We start from the raw sequence: 16,972 nt of genomic DNA on the forward strand, positions 1-16,972 counted from the left end.
AACCCATTCTGGCCCGTGAGTCAAAAAGTTTGCCCACCCATGGGCTAGAGTCGGTTGTTTGAAGTACTGTAGGGCAAAATGTTACAGTCGGGGGGAATCAAACAAAAACAAAAACAACATGCCCAACAAAGTCTTCTTTTGAAGAACCACATTCATTCACGTTCAGATGTTTTATTTGTTGTATCACAGCAGCGCAGGGGTGGGCAAACTTTTTGACTCGCGGGCCGAACTGGGTTCTAAATTTGGACCGGAGGGCCGAACCAGAAGCAGATGGACGGAGTGTTTGTGTGAAGTATTATAAGCGACTTGTAAAGGTCATTGCATAAAAGATTTTGGCCTTTCGTAGGTAGTAAAGAATGGATATTCCAAACAAGTTTTTTGAAAACAAATGCATTTATTAACAGCATTAAAAAAATAATAATAATTCACTAAAAAACTGCTATCAGTGATTCTCATAAAATACGACACTGTTATTATGAATAACAGTCTCCATCACTTCAGTGCCTGCAGGTCAGATTAATGCAGTGCTTCTCAACTATTTTCTGTTACGCCCCCCCCTAGCAAGAAGAAATCTATTCGCGCCCCCCCTCCCCAAGGGGGGCGCGCCCCACTATTTGAGAAGCACTGGATTAATGAAAGATGTTTATCTTATGAGATCACATCAAACGGCAAACATTCTGACCAAATATATCATCTTGAAGAATCGGTGAAAGCATACACCCAAATAAAGTAATCAAAACGGCAACACGGTGAGGGGTACCTGAAAATCAGAGCAGAGTTGTCCGTACTACTGAGTACGTACACGCACTTGTGAGTGTGCACCGAGCTTTCTGACACGGCTTCCGGTAGTAAATGCGCAGGCGAGCGCTTCCCCATCTACTGGGGAAACGCAGTCATTGCAGGCAAAATGACCCCCCCAAAAAAAGTTTAATAATACAATTTGGTCAGGGTTGGCGGGCCGGATTAAACGGTCCCTGGGGCCGGATGTGGCCCGCGGGCCGTAGTTTGCCCACCCCTGAGCTAATGACAGATAGAAATTGCTTTATCAGCCCTCGGAAGTATTCTGCCGTCATTAGGGTGCGTCATTTAATTGAAGGTCACACTGTCATTAGGGTGGGCATTTAATTAAGTTTGCTTTTGTTCTCACACTTACAAACGTTGGTTTCTATTAGGCGAGTCTTGTTGAACAACATTTGTTCTTTGTCTTTCCTTAATGTAACACATAGTTTGATAGTCACAACAAGCAACTGTTCTCAGTTGGCGTCATCTAATTTTAACACGCTCTTATCTGTTTGCAACTTTGACTTTTTGTTATAGGTAGACGGTTGTTTGAAGTACTGCAGGGTAAAATTTTACAGTGGGGGAGAATAAAAGAAAATTGTATTGCAATGTCTTAATAATGCAACTTGAGAAAACCTGAGAACACAGAACAGTGCATTTGAAATACTGTAAGGAAAGAAAATACTGCAATGTCTTAACATTACACGCGGAAAAAAATTACAAAACAAAATACATAATGATGCAAACAAATTTTACACAATATATAAATGAAGAGGTATGTATTATATGTGTGTTACGGCTGTGATGTGTGTCACTGTCTCACAATGCTGGAGAATGTCTGTTAACGAGACGTTATTGAACCCTGGGTCACGCCGGGCCGGCGTGAACAGATTTGAGATTCTGAACAAGAGGACACCTTTTTTGGGAGGGGGGCGTGGTCTTTTTTTTTTGGTGTGTGTGTGTGTGTGTGTGTTTGGGGGGGGGGGGGGGGGATTGTCATTTGTGTCCCAACATTTATTGGCCCGAATAACACAAAACAACATATATACAATAACAAAAACATATTTACACTAACAAAAACACGTGTGTACACGTGTCAGGAATGAGTAGAGCCAGGGCGACCAAATGCAGCTTGAACCAGGATTTATTGAAGGGAAAGGGAGTTGGAAGGGAGTCAGGTGGGGAAACGAAGACACAGACGGGATAGAGACTCACGGCCAGAAAAACAGACCACCGACCGACCGACAGCAGTCCACTTGGACAAGGATAAAATTCTGACCGTGAGCCTCCAGACAAGACCGAGGAAAATCGAACGACAGGAACAGCAACACTGGGCGCGGACAGGGACGGATCACAACAGTAGACACCGATAGGGAGAAATACACGGGCAGGGCTTAAATACACAGGGTAACAAGAGGAACCAGGTGACAGACATTACGGTAACGAAAGGGGTGTGGCCGAGGGAAGTGCAGGCAGCACGTGCTTTGGCACGGGCGTAACAACACGGACATTTTTTAGTTTTAAAGTGGTACACTAAGTAAAAAAAGACAAAAGAAATACGGCCATCGGTGCATTTGAAGAAAAAAAAGGGACCCTTTTTCAGTCCTCCTCTTGCGTGGTGCCTGGCACCTTTATCTGCCAGCGACACTTAAGTGCCTGCCTTGCATGTCAAGCATTCAGCTTCATAAGGATCACGACCCTGGCGAAAGCATGGGGATGTTTTTATTCAACTCCTCCGTGAACGTGCATTTTTGTTTCAGCATTGCATGTAAAACACTCGGTGTAGTCTAGTCAGCCCATCCTACTTCGTAGCAAAGTCACTAGATTTGAGGAGAAGGGCGTGACTTAATTCGCGAACAATACAGAAAAACCTGCGAGTGAGTGAAATGGAACGGCGTGGCAATTCTATTTGTACTGATAGCAGTAACTGTTGTAGAGAGAGCAGGAGAAAGGGATTGACGGCTGCCATAAAGTGAACCAAGAGTACTTTGAAGGACATAAAAAGAGAACGTACTTATAACGATTACGTGTGAGACGTCTTTGTTACATATAACAACAATTCACTATTGACAATGTACTGTACATGTAATATATTAGAGTCAGTCCAACAAAATGCCGGACGATTTTTAAAGTCCCCCCTGGACATTTTTTTTGGGTCGATTATAGCAGTAGTCCTTAACCGGGGGTGGTGCGAGTATGCTTCCTAGGGGGTGCGAGGATACCCTGGGGGAAATTTAAAATTTTTGGGGGATAACTGAAAAGAGTGAAAAATACTGGAAATCAAGAAGTCACTGTGTTAATTTGAGTTTGAGTTTATTCACGCAATATCCAAGACATACAACATGAAACAACAAACAGTATTATGGATGCGTGAGAGGTCACACCAAGCAAGCTATTTAAAGCTTTTAATAGAGGGCCTGGTTTCCCATAAGTATCAGACATTGGCCCAATATCCTTACATTATGGACAACATACAGATATATAATACACAATAACAATAAACACACAATAAGGTACAACACACAATAAACATACAACAAGTAATAGATAGTCTCAGTATTCTGGTTACACTGGATTTGATGTAAAGTACATTTGCAATTAATAAATTAACAACAGGACACAGGTGTTCATGCGATTAATAATCAGCACATTAAACATACATTGATAGGAGTTGACTTTTTAGATTTGCCTTGAAGATGGATTGCAACATTTTTAGTGTTTCGTCAAGCTCATTCCAAATCTGTGGCCCTCTGCACACAATGCTAAAGCTTGTAGATTTTAGTTTCCGTTTTTTCTCAATGATTAGATTGCTATTCCTGGTGGTGTGGGTGTGGCTGGGAGTACAGATTGGGATGAGTTGACAGAGTTTATGGTTTCGTTTATGGACAGTCTGATACATGACGCAAGCATTCTGGAAATACCGTTTTTTTTTCCATGTATAATGCGCAAAATTTAACTAATTTTTTGTCCTAAAATCTGGGGTGCGCATTATACATGGGTACAATTTTTTATTTTTTATTTATTTTTTATTTATTTTTTATACGGATTCATATGCCATTACAGATGCGCTTTCTTCTCTGCTGTTCACTTCAAACACGCTCCATACGAACACAATGCTCTCGTATCAGACGCTTGCTCGATCACCTGCTCGTTTGCTGTCACAATGTACCCTACACAAATCCGAAACATTTCTTCTCTATTGAGTTTGCTAGCTCATGCGCAGTGATACTGACCGGCAGAATAACATCCGGTTCTTCCCAAAGATGATCTTTTTCCTGAAATAATTTTACGTTTACGGACTTAAGCGGGAGTCAAAATTTGGGTGCGTATTATACATGGGTACAGGCTTTTTTCCATCATCAACATGCCATTTTTAGGGTGCGTATTATACATGGGGGGGCGCATTATACATGGAAAAAAACGGTAATTATATTTAAGACGGACGGTCCTAAAATTTGAAATAATTCTTTAAGTAGTTTGGCTGGAAGCGGGTCGAGTAAACATGTTTGTTTAGCCGCACTAACCAATTGTGTAGGCCTTTCAAGGGACACGCGTTTAAAATTTGAGAGGGTTATTGCATGATTGTCAGCGGCCATAATCGACTGAGCGATTGGAACAGTCATCTTGATCTCATCCCTAATGGATTCAATCTTTCGGGAGAAAAATTTCATGAACTCGTCGGCTGAGTGGAAGGAGCTATCGGAGGTCGGCTGCCGTAGTGTTAGCTTGGCCACTGTATCAAATAAGTATTTAGGGTTAGTTAGGGTTTAGTGTCAGCTTTGCTACCGTACTGAATAAGTATTTCGGATTGTTTTTATTGAGATTAATAATTTGCGAGAAATAATTAGTTTTTGCTAAAATAAGCGTATCTTTGTATTTCTGGAGGCTGTCACGCCATGCCTGATGGAAAACGTCAAGTTGGTTAAACGCCATTTGCGCTCATGCTTTCTACATACAGTCAAACCTCGGTTTTCGAACGTCCCAGTTCTTGAACAAATTGGAATTCGAACTAAAAATTCGGTCGAGCAAAATTCAGAGGTCGAACCCCGTGAGATGAGCCGAAATGACCCGAGAAAACCTGACCGCGCCGACTGACTCCGTTCATTGTTATTGTATTTTCGTTATTTTGAGGATTGTATTAACCCCTAATCATGCGTCTAAAGAAAGCAAGTGGGAGCAGTAAAGCCATCCTAAAACACAAAGACGCTCTAAAAGCAATGCGACATTGGGCGCCCGGCGCGCTGCGGTTGCGCAATCGGACCAAATTAAGCTCCCTGTGCACTGAGGTCCACTTAAATTTTGGAAAGTACATCAGGAGTTAAAAATATTTTCTAAATTTCAGCGACGGCTCTGTCACAATAATACAACCAGCGCGGTGCAGTTGCGTGGTCGGCGGCGCGCTACGGTTGTGCGTCCGAGATGCGCTGCAGTTGCGCGATCAGACAAAAATGCTCAAATGAAAAAATGCTTAAAAAAGGCGTTTTTTTTTGTCTTGAACAGATTAAATTTTATTCCATTATCTGTAATGGGGAAAATAGATTCGGAATTCGACCGATTCACATCTCGAACCGCCTTCTGGAACGAATTGTGGTAGAAAACCGAGGTTTGAATGTACCGCTTTTTTCCATGTATAATGCGCAAAATTTAACTAATTTATTGTCATAAAATCTGGGGTGCGCATTATACATGGGTACAATTTCTTTTATTTTTTTATTTTTTTTGAAGAAGAAGAAGAAGAATAAGAAGAAAATCATGGTACAACAATTTTTGAAGAAAATCTCTGGAACAAAAAGACAGGGTGACATTACCAAAGACAGGAACAGAAACCTGTGTTATTGTCAAATATTGTTTGTTTTTTAATCTCAAAAAAGTCAAAGTCAGCTTTATTGTCAATCTCTTCACGTCAAGACACACAAAGAAACTGAAATTATGTTTTCTCTATCCCACGGTGACGAGACATATTACACCAGGGGTCCCCAAACTTTTTCCTGTGAGGGCCACATAACCTTTCCCTTCTCTGATGGCGGGCCGGTGGCAGTTCGTAACAGAAAAAGTGTGACGATCGTAGGGGAGCTTAAAAAAAGTATTGTTTTCCAGAAAGCCACACATAACCAAATAACGGTTATTTACCGTTTTTTTCCGTGTATAGTGCGCAAAGTTTAATTAATTTATTGTCCTAAAATCTGGGGTGCGTATTATACATGGGTACAAAAAAAAATTTTTTTAATTTTTTTTTTTTAATTTTTTTTTTTTTTTTTTTAAAGAAAGTCATGGTACAACAAAACCAACAACAGAACTGACCGACAAAGTCGTGGAACAAAAAGACAGGGTGACATTACCAAAGACAGGAACAGAATGACAGTAACACATGCAATGATCCAACGGTGAGCGAGGGGCAGACAGGACTTAAATACAAAACACGTTACATCGATTGAGGTGACACAGGAAGAGAGGGGCGACGCGAACAGAAACTATGGCAACCTAGACACATAGCAAAACTGGGGACGAGACATGACAAATCTCCCCCGAAATAAAACTCACCTTTCTTCTTGTTTGTTGTCAATCGCGCATCGCATTCAGCCATCCTGCCCAACACACTTAGTCAAAAAAATCCATAATTGACGACACATCGTTTGATGCGATGGTGCAATCCTTGATGGTGTGTTATTGTCAAATATTGTTTGTTTTTAATCTCCATCGCGGACCGGACGTCATACGGAGGCCGCCATTACAGATGCGCAGAACGTATGCGCAAGACACGTCAGCTATATTAAGAGCAAGATATATTTTCTTCCTATTAGTTTCAATTCAGTTTAATTAGCAGTTTCAATCAGCAAATAACAAAATGCGTATTACAGGTAATATTTTATTTCACAACACTTTGCCTTGTTCCTTTCGTCTCTGCTGTTCACTTCAAACACGCTCCATACGACCGCAATGCTCTTGTATCAGACGCTCGCTCGATCACCTGCTAGTTTGCTGTCTGTCACAATGTACCCTACACAAATCCGAAACATTTGTTGCGGCTCCGAGTCACGACGAGGGGCAAGTTTTGGTTTCCAAGGGTGTTTTTATTCCTCGTCAACGTCTCTCCCATACAGAGCCGCCTTTTTCACGTCCGCAGCCCATGCGCGCACGGAGCGCGGTGGTGCGTTTAGGGGCAGTCGGAGAAATCAACGCCAACAAAAAAAAATTACATCCAGCCTAGTTAAGACCATACCAAAGACTATAAAAATGGGACCCATTGCCTCCCTGCGTGTGTGACGATCATTGGGACTTAAAAAAAATAAATAAAAAATTTAAAAACATTTTTAAAAAAAATCATAAAAATTGGGTGCGTATTATACATGGGTACAAGCTTTTTTCCAGCATCAGCATGCCATTCTTAGGGTGCGTACTATACATGGGGACGCACTATACACGGAAAAAACGGTAATAACCCTTTCCAGGTTCTTTACAGAAAAAAAGTCAGGAAACAAATAATAACACTATTAATGAAATAAATAATAACTAAACCCTCTCTGAGTTCTTCACAGAAAAAACAGGAAATAAATAATAACTAAATAACTCTCTCTAGGTTCTTCATAGAAAAAAACCATGGAACATTAACTTTCTGTTGTGCCATGCACAATCTTAAGAGATAAAAGTTCAGCTCAGTTGTCAGAGCAGAACCTCTCTGACACATATGAGCAGTCTCTTAAAGTTCTTGTGTTCCTTCCTTATAATCCTTTTGTAGGTTCCAGTAGGCTTGTAGACACCGCTGTCTTTTTTGTTAAAGTTTGATAGTCAGGTTCAAAATCAGCAAAAGGATCAGCAGACAAAACCAGTGAGGCAGAATGTTGAGTCTTTTCTCGCGAGGAGTGCATCCAGACTTACAGCAGTCCAAAATACACTAAAGATCTGTCACACCCCTCGCTCTTTTTATTAAGGGATGCCCTACCTACAATGTGAGACTAGCCCCTAACAGGTGGGGGGGAAAGCATGGCCTAGTCTCATGAGAAACAAAATAAAAAGAGCGCAAGGACAAAATTCTATGTGAAACAAGTAGTTACAGACAGGACGCCATGGGAAAGGAGTGCAAGGACAGAATGCCATGTGCAGACATCAACAGAGTAGATTGAGCTATCAGCAACTTTCTTGGATTCCCAGAGGTGTAGAAGGTCAGGAAGCCCCAGACAGCATCGTATGACTTGTTGTGGACTGGTGGACGTCTGCAAGGCGAAACAGCAAGCATTCTGCGCAATAACTTATTAATAATAATAAGTACTCATTAGGGAACGCATGATAACATATATATACAATTTATCCAACAATTCCCCCCTGTTTATCATAAGTTCCCGGAGACCAACCCATCACCCATACGGCCACTTCAAAAAGATTTTCAGCCAAGGGATCACATTTCGCAGGAACCAACTTACACACGGGAGGAAACTGAGTCACAATCGGCAAAGCCCGGGTCAGAAAACAAATCGGACAAGTTCACCACAACAGATTCGCTGACCGGGTCGTCAATAGAGAAGGAACCCCCGTCGACCGAAAGGTCATCCCTTAGGAGCAACGGGAAAGTCTCAGCTGGTGGAGAGATAGCAGCCGTAATTAGCCTGTTAATTAAGGATCGGAGACAAGGGATGCAACAACATCCACACAAGGTCAAAATGGCAGAGAAAACGGCAACGGAGACCAGGGCAGAGGAAACCAGGGTGCGGTACTTTCCGAACACGTTCAACCAGTTGGCCCAAACCTCCGTGTTCACTCCACTGTGCTCCTTCATCTTCCCGTTCAAGGCCCGCAGGCCCTCAAGGGCCTGGGACAGGCTTCCGTCGGCCGCAGTGTTATTTGGAATAAAAGTGCAACATTGCTCACCGAACATGGCGCAGACACCGCCCTCTCTTGAGAGTAGCATGTCAAGGGCCATTCGATTCTGGAAAGCCATGAGGGAAGTAGCGGCCAGGTGGGAGTGGACCGCCTTGAAACCCGCCTCGGTCCAGTTTCCAAGCCTCTGCACGTTGTAATGGACGTAGTTAATCCTGTCAACATTTTTGTTAAGAGTACACCACCAACACAGGGCGGATTCAAAACCAGCCGCTATCTGATTCACCAGCTTATACTCATCCGGCACTCCCCTAGGAACACCAACGGCGTCGATGTAGGTTGGATTAGCTGTGCCCCGCCATTCGGCGTCTCGTTTCGTTCTCGGCCAGAATTTGGGCACTACGGACTTAGCAAAAGACGTTAGATCATAAGAGGACATTGGTATCAAATGAACAGGTAGCAATAGGGTTACCAAAGCGCAAATACCAGCGCTGTCGAAAGGCAACCTATCATAAAGTTTGTTACTATTACACCAAAACCAAATATCACAACGAGCAATGGGCAAAAAAGGGGCCGTGACCTCGGTCACGGACCCACACCACGGAGCAGGTATGGCGCCGAGCTTCACCCCGGTACCAGGCAATCTAATGCATGCAAAATTACCCTTAGCTACAACAGACGAAAAAAGGGGTTTATGCTTTGTCATAGGGGCAACAGGGTAAACCGTATCCCATCTAAAACAATCGTGAGTGGGAAATGGACGAGTCTAACATCAAAACGACAGCACACTTAGGGCCTATATTTGCAGGTATGATTTTCAAAAGAGGTCTGGGACCCATGCATGCAATGCAACTAGCGCCAGCCATCTTTGCGGCCTGCTCAGCCATAAGAAGCCAGTTGTTAGTATGACCGCTTATCCCTGTGGAGGCCACAAAATAGCTGTCTACATCAGTGAGGAGCGTACTTGTGATTTTTGCTCCCGCTGACAAGGTGTATTCATTTGTAACGGGACGGTCTGCGACCGACATTGTTCTATTAAGGCAAATAGCAATAGGAAAGCGAGGATCGGTTCCAGAGGACCAAGCCCACAGTTGAAAACCCCAACAAGAAGTGTTAAACAAGGTGGCATTTGGAGGACGAATATGACCGTCAGGGAGTGTAAGAGTCAAAAGGAGGCTTGTGCCCCGATTTATCAAAGTCACTCGTTTAGCAAAGAACACAGCCTCGTCACTGGAACCAGAGGGCCAATACCCTCGCATTTGCGTGGTGACAAGGGTGCCCCAGCCGGTGTTAACCGGGTGGCCAGTTAAATACCACCAATACCCGAGCCATCTATCTCCAGTAGTGGGGCGACCATTACGAAACCCCTTCAAACTTTTCAAAGGTAAAATAATAGAAGAAGATGTGTTAGGAGCCACAGTAAACATTAATGAGTTATTATAAGCCCAAGACAAAAGCCATGGTACACAGGTTGGAACACGGACGGCTCCTGGAACACAAACAACATGACCAAAAGGGGATTTAGTGTCGCGCTTATGTCTAGCAAGTTCTCCCCATGAGCCACATCGACTAGAATTAGCGTTAGCAGTCGCCTGAGAGAATAATGTGCGAGGCTCATGGTACTCTATCCCTCCAGATAAAGTAACCCCCGAAAAAAATATAATGGTAACACAAACCAGCAAAAACAACCAAAAGCACATGGTAGACTTCGCGCAGGCTACAGCCCGATTAAAGCACTCACCAAATGACTCTCTAATGCTCATGTTTAGGATCTCCCCAGAGTCAACACCCTGAGCTTCGGGTTGGTGTCTTGGAATTCTTCTGCTAGCTTTCGTGTCAACCCTGGATCTTGACACCAGAATCAGGCACTATTACCAGACTTTGCTCACCTTCCGTACTTAGGTTGGGTCTGCGGAGATCACTTTTTTACAATGAGTTAAATGAATCCACGTGTTGCGTTCGGCTATTTTTAAAGCATTAGGTGTCGTGAGTAGTACCAAAAAGGGACCTTCCCACTTGGGTGAATGCCAATTCTTCCTCTTGATACTCCTGATCAAAACCCAGTCTCCCGGTACCACTTTGGGGTCTTCCTGCAGAGAAATGGGTTCATCATCAGTGTTATTGGTTAGATTCTTTTGACGTTCCAACATTTTTCTCATGTAATCAGCTAACGTGGCTTCCTCGGGGATCTCCCATGTGTTTTTGAACTGAGGAAGCCTGTAAGGTCTCCCAAACATAGTTTCATAAGGAGTTAGCCCTGTTGTACTTGTAATATTTATGTACATTTTAACCAGGTCTAAACACTGAGTCCACGGTCGTTTTGTTTCTTCCATACATTTCTTTAATCTGTTTTTTATAGACTGGTTCGCTCTCTCAACCAGGCCAGCGGATTGCGGTCTGTATGAACAATGGTTCTTTACATTTATGTGGAACATTCTCCCAATGTTATGCACTATTTGATTTACAAAATGTGGACCATTGTCGCTATAAATTGTTTCTGGAATACCGTACCTTGGAATGATGTCTTTGCATAAGGCTTTTGCCACTGTGAGTGCATCTGCATGTTTGGTAGGAAATATTTCTACCCATTTAGAAAATGCGTCTATTATGACCAATCAATATTCTTTCCCTTCACATTTATGTAATTGGATATAATCCATATGTATTGTCTGAAACGGGTACAATGGAGTCGGGAATTTCCCTCTCTGAGGTCTTAAATTGCCTTGTGGGTTATGTTTAGCACAGATCAAACACGCTCTGCAAAATCGTTGTGAAAAAGCGGCAAAGCCGTATGTTGTATAAATAGCCTCGACTTGTTTCACCATACCTCCCGCCGAGACATGGGTGACCCCGTGACTTGAAATAGCAGCCCATTTGAACAAGCTACGAGGCAAGACAGGTTTGCCCAAAGGTCACACAAAAAGACCATCGGTGTTTTTAGTTGCACCCCGCTTTTCCCAAGAGAGTCGTTCCTGGGAGGGGCTCTGAGACTGCATGTCAAGCAACACATCAGGGGAGATGTGTGACATTGAATCATGAGCCGTGAGAGACGAGAGGACATGAAGCAGGCCTTCCGCAGCGGCCTTAGCGGATTTGTCAGCAAAAGCATTACCGAGAGAAACAGGATCAGAGCCCGCAGTGTGAGCAGCACACTTGCAAACCGCTACCTTTAAAGGCAGCTGGACAGCATCCAAAAGTTGAGTTAGTATAGCGGAATGGGAGACGGGCTTCCCTGTAGAAGTTATCATGCCACGGTTGCTCCACTGCTGAGCAAAAACATGCACTGTAGCAAAAGCATACTGACTATCAGTCCAGATAGTGACGGACTTGTTTGCAAACAATTTGCAGGCCCCAGTCAAAGCAATGAGCTCAGCGGCCTGTGCCGACATATTGGATGGCAGTTTAGCAGCCTCCAAAACCACGTCGGCAGTAACAATGGCATACCCAGTAAGGGTCACACCAGACTCATTCTTCTTAGAAGACCCATCAACAAAAACCACATGACCATCTGGCAGAGGCGTATCTTCCAAATCAGGCCGAGCCTTTGCAATCTGTTGGGCAGCATCGACACAATCATGGAATTCGCCATCGTCAGGAAGGGGAATGAGAGTGGCAGGATTGAGTGTCGTGCATCTTTCAACGGTCAGATGCGGCTGAGACAGCAACGTAGCCATGCAAGAAAGATGACGCGCAGGCGACAGAAAGGTCATATTAGTCTGTAGCAGAAGAGCCGAGACAGCATGAGGAACTTTCAGTGTTAAAGGATGAAATAACACAACACCAGCACTGCTCTCCACAGCCATGGAGGCTGCCACCACGGCCCTCACGCATGGTGGGAGAGCACATGCAACACTGTCCAGTTTAGAGGAATAAAAAGCAATAGGACGCAATTTTGAGCCATGTGATTGGAGCAAAACAGAGGTCATGTAATGACCTTTGCAGTCAACAGTCTGGACAAACACCTTATCATAGTTGGGTAAGGCTAGAGTGGAGCTGGAGACCAAAGCCTGTTTGATCCTGCCCAATTGCTGATTTTATATCAGCGTGGGTCCATGTTCTGTATACTAAAATTGTGGGTCCTCCCTCATCATGAGGATTTGCCACTTCAATCATCGGGTATGCGTCTGCGTCAGCCGAAGGAACCAACTTAGCACGGCCCCGCGTCAACACACCACGAGCACGGCTCCGCGTCAATATACCACGAGCAGAAGCACCATTCTCAGGAGGATGATTTGTGCTTGGTAATTTGGGGTACAGAGACGGGAAAATTGGTTCACTTTGGCGTGCTGCAATCTCCGTCTTTATAGATTGATCATTCTTTTCATCCTCATTCATCGCATCGTCAGCTTTGGCCTCCAAGCGAGCCCGCGCTGACACTGTCTCATCATCCTCCTGCCTGTGCAACAACAAGTTCTTTTTTATCTTTCCTCCGTCTTCCTTATCTCTCAGCCTTTCTCTTATCTGCCCACATTTTCTCTTCTCAGCCTCCAATTCCCATTTTACTATTAGATGATATCCGTCGTTATTCCTCCTTACACCACATTTAGCATCAATTGATTGCTTTAGGTTATTCAACGAATTTGTTTTCAGCTGACCGTCAAATTTGTAATCGGTTATCCATTTGTCAAGATATTTTACATTTTCGGGGTCAACTTCTTCCATCAACGTCCAATCTTTGCATTTCAATTCATGTCGGGGCAGCGGCTTTTGCTTGCTATTTGCTGTCCCCATGATTTATTTGTTTAGTTTACGGATTTGGCAATTTGAATGGCACCCGCAGTGTCCTAAAGCCAATTTAGTTCACAGGACAGTGGATAAATGTTCGATGTGTGGTGGGTCTCCGGAGGAAACGGAGAATCCTTGCTTTCATCCACACAAAGCCACTGTTTACACTCCTGCGTGTTTATACAGAGGACTCAAACCTCAAATCAGAGCTCAAATGAGGTCACTCTCAGTCAAACCATACACACGCACACACACACACAATGCGCATTCCTATCGTCTCACAGGCAAGCAGGGGAGCCCGCCCTCCAGTGGATTTTAACAACTCTTTAACCTTCCTATTGTGTAAGGAAAACTTATCTTTACCTTTTTCCCAAAGTAAATATAAAACCTATCTTTTCACGGAGAAAGAAGCCAAACCAGCTAAACAAGGGATAAGGAAAACCCACCACAGATGGCAGCAGAAAACTAACACAGTAGGAAGGTTAGTGAGGAGGCCCCACCACACCTCAGCGGGATTTAACTGCTCCAACTACCTGTACTTCTTTATTTCTTTAGAAAACAGAGGAGTCTGCCCTCCTGTGGAATTTAACTGACGTTTACGTCAGGGGACTCCAGCATCCCATACAGAATTTAACTGTCTCTAAATATGCACTTGATAGGGTCTAGAATTGTCAAGGTTTCAAGTGACCTCTTGCCACTACACTTCCATTCCTTTCAACAGAATCAACATTCATACTCACAGTCCGCTGGGCCTTTCCCTCGGACGATCTCGTCAACCACTCCGGCGTCCAGCTGACTGATCGAGGCAGCCCCGTGAAAAGGGTTTCCTTTATATGCCTTGGCCAAGGACTTGTCCTGCGTCGAAAAGTCAGCCGGAACCCGAAGTAGGTCTATTGAGATCCCGGACGAGCCCCCAAAAATCTGTCAGGTTCAAAATCAGCAAAAGGATCAGCAGACAAAACCAGTGAGGCAGAATGTTGAGTCTTTTCTCGCGAGGAGTGCATCCAGACTTACAGCAGTCCAAAATACACTAAAGATCTGTCACACCCCTCGCTCTTTTTATTAAGGGATGCCCTACCTACAATGTGAGACTAGCCCCTAACAGGTGGGGGGGGAAAGCATGGCCTAGTCTCATGAGAAACAAAATAAAAAGAGCGCAAGGACAAAATTCTATGTGAAACAAGTAGTTACAGACAGGACGCCATGGGAAAGGAGTGCAAGGACAGAATGCCATGTGCAGACATCAACAGAGTAGATTGAGCTATCAGCAACTTTCTTGGATTCCCAGAGGTGTAGAAGGTCAGGAAGCCCCAGACAGCATCGTATGACTTGTTGTGGACTGGTGGACGTCTGCAAGGCGAAACAGCAAGCATTCTGCGCAATAACTTATTAATAATAATAAGTACTCATTAGGGAACGCATGATAACATATATATACAATTTATCCAACATGCGTCATAGTCTGGAGTAAGATTTGTTGTGGCAATTCTTAGGCGAGATCCGAGGTGTTGGTCCGTTTACCTCGATCTGTGACGGGTAGATGTTGACGTTCATGTGGCTGAACGTCACGTCGCGTACGTCGAGCCAAATTGGCAACTCTTTTAAACGCTCGGCACTGTGTTCACCCTGCTTTACTTGGGCGACATTTTAACGGAAGGATTCCAGGGGAAGGTTTGTGGGTGGCTTTAGCGCAAAACTACATCTGAAAGCTCAGCGCGCAAATTACAAGAATGCTGTCGTCACAGCCCACGCTCTAAATTCGGGACTGATACAAATAGAGCGCGAGTGCGCCATGTCCGTACACGCACTTGTGAGTGTGCACCGAGCTTTCTGACACGGCTTCCGGTAGTAAATGCGCAGGCGAGCGCTTCCCCATCTACTGGGGAAACGCAGTCATTGCAGGCAAAATGAGCAAAAAAAAAAAAAAAGTTTAATAATACAATTTATTCAGGGTTGGCAGGCCGGATTAAACGGTCCCGCGGGCCGTATCCGCGGGCCGTAGTTTGGTAACCCCTGTATTACACGATCGACATACAAGTAAACGACACAATATAAAAACAAGAAGGCACAAACAATAAATAATAAGAATGATGAATAAATAATAAATAAAGAGATAACACAATAAATAAGAGGAGCAAAACGGAGCCAGTGTGCACACAGCAGACAGTAAGCGTAGCGCAAAAGTACAGGACGCTACGCAGAAGGGGGAAGCGAGTTCAGGATCCTAACAGCCTGGAGTATGAAGCTGTTGTTGAGTCTGGTGCTGCGGGAGCGCAGGCTCCTATACCTCTTCTCCATCATGGACTGGACGTCATACGGAGGCAGTATCACTGTGCATGCGCACTATGGATCCGATGCGAGTCCTCTTCTCTTCTTGACTGACAATGAATGTGATAGTTTAATACAATCAGCAAATAACAAAATGCGTATTACAGGTAATATTTTATTTCACAAGACTTTGTCTTGTTCCTTTCGTCCCTGCTGTTCACTTCAAACACGCTCCATACGAACGCAATGCTCTTGTCAAAGTCAAAGTCAAAGTCAGCTTTATTGTCAATCTCTCCACATGTCACAACACACAAAGAGACCGAAACTACGTTGCTCTCTATCCCACGGTGACGAGACACATAACACGATAGACATACATGTACGCGACACAATATAAAACAAGAAGGCAAAAATTCTAACAATCAATAGTAAGAGTGATGAATAAATAATAAATAAACAGATAACACAATAAATAACGGAGCCAGCAAGCATAGCGCAAAAGTAAAAAACATCATAAACAAAAAGGCACAAACAATAAATAAGAGTAATAACAAATAATAAATAATAAGAGCCAGCGTGCATTCAGACAGTTCAGACAGTAAAAGTACAGGACGCTACGCAGAACGGGGGAGCGAGTTCAGGATCCTAACAGCCTGGAGTATGAAGCTGTTTGAGAGTCTGGAGGTGCGGGAGCGCAGGCTTCTGTACCTCTTCCCAGAGGGCAGAAGCTCGAACAAAGAGTGAGCGGGGTGTATCAGACGCTTGCTCGATCACCTGCTCGTTTGCTGTCGCAATGTACCCTACACAAATCCGAAACATTTGTTGCGGCTCCGAGTCACAACGAGGGGCAAGTTTTGGTTTCCAAGGGTGTTTTTATTCCTCTTCAACTTCTCTCCCATACAGAGCCGCCTTTTTCACATGTCCGCACTTTTCATTTGAACCTAACTGATCGCGGTGGTGCCTTTACGGGCGAAATCAACGCCAACAAAAAGAATACATCCATTCTAGTTAAGACCATAACAAAGATTATAAAAATGGGACCCATTGCCTCCCTGCTTGGCACTCACGATTAAGGGTTGGAATTGGGGGGTCAGATCACCAAATGATTCCCGAGCGCGGCGCCGCTGCTGCTCACTGCTCCCCTCTCCCCCAGGGGATGGATCAAAATCACACGGGGATGGGTCAAATGCAGAAGACAAATTTCACCACACCCAGATGCGTGTGTGACGATCATTGGGACTTTTAAAAAAAAAAAAAATGTGGGGTGCGTATTATTCATGGGTACAGGCTTTTTTCCAGCATTGACATGCCATTTTTAGGGTGCGTATTATACATGGGGGCGCATTATACATGGAAAAAAACGGTAATTGCTTAAGCGTACGTGTTC

General features: G+C 44.0%; 2 protein-coding genes across 3 annotated transcripts in view; one reads left to right on the plus strand and one right to left on the minus strand.

The window, feature by feature from the left end:
- Positions 1–16,972, plus strand: part of LOC133157241 (collagen alpha-1(I) chain-like) — a 337,276-nt gene that overhangs the window by 22,784 nt on the left and 297,520 nt on the right. The gene's annotated exons all lie outside the window — the stretch shown is intronic.
- Positions 7,620–10,355, minus strand: LOC133157237 (uncharacterized). Its single transcript, XM_061283617.1, has 2 exons — positions 8,644–10,355; positions 7,620–8,352 (listed from the first exon to the last, which is right to left on the minus strand). Exon 1 carries the CDS (start codon positions 10,353–10,355, stop codon positions 9,327–9,329), a length of 1,029 nt encoding a protein of 342 aa, XP_061139601.1. The 3' UTR covers positions 7,620–8,352; positions 8,644–9,326.

This window comes from Syngnathus typhle, linkage group LG7 (genome assembly GCF_033458585.1).
Source record: "Syngnathus typhle isolate RoL2023-S1 ecotype Sweden linkage group LG7, RoL_Styp_1.0, whole genome shotgun sequence".
Lineage (NCBI taxonomy): Eukaryota > Metazoa > Chordata > Actinopteri > Syngnathiformes > Syngnathidae > Syngnathus > Syngnathus typhle.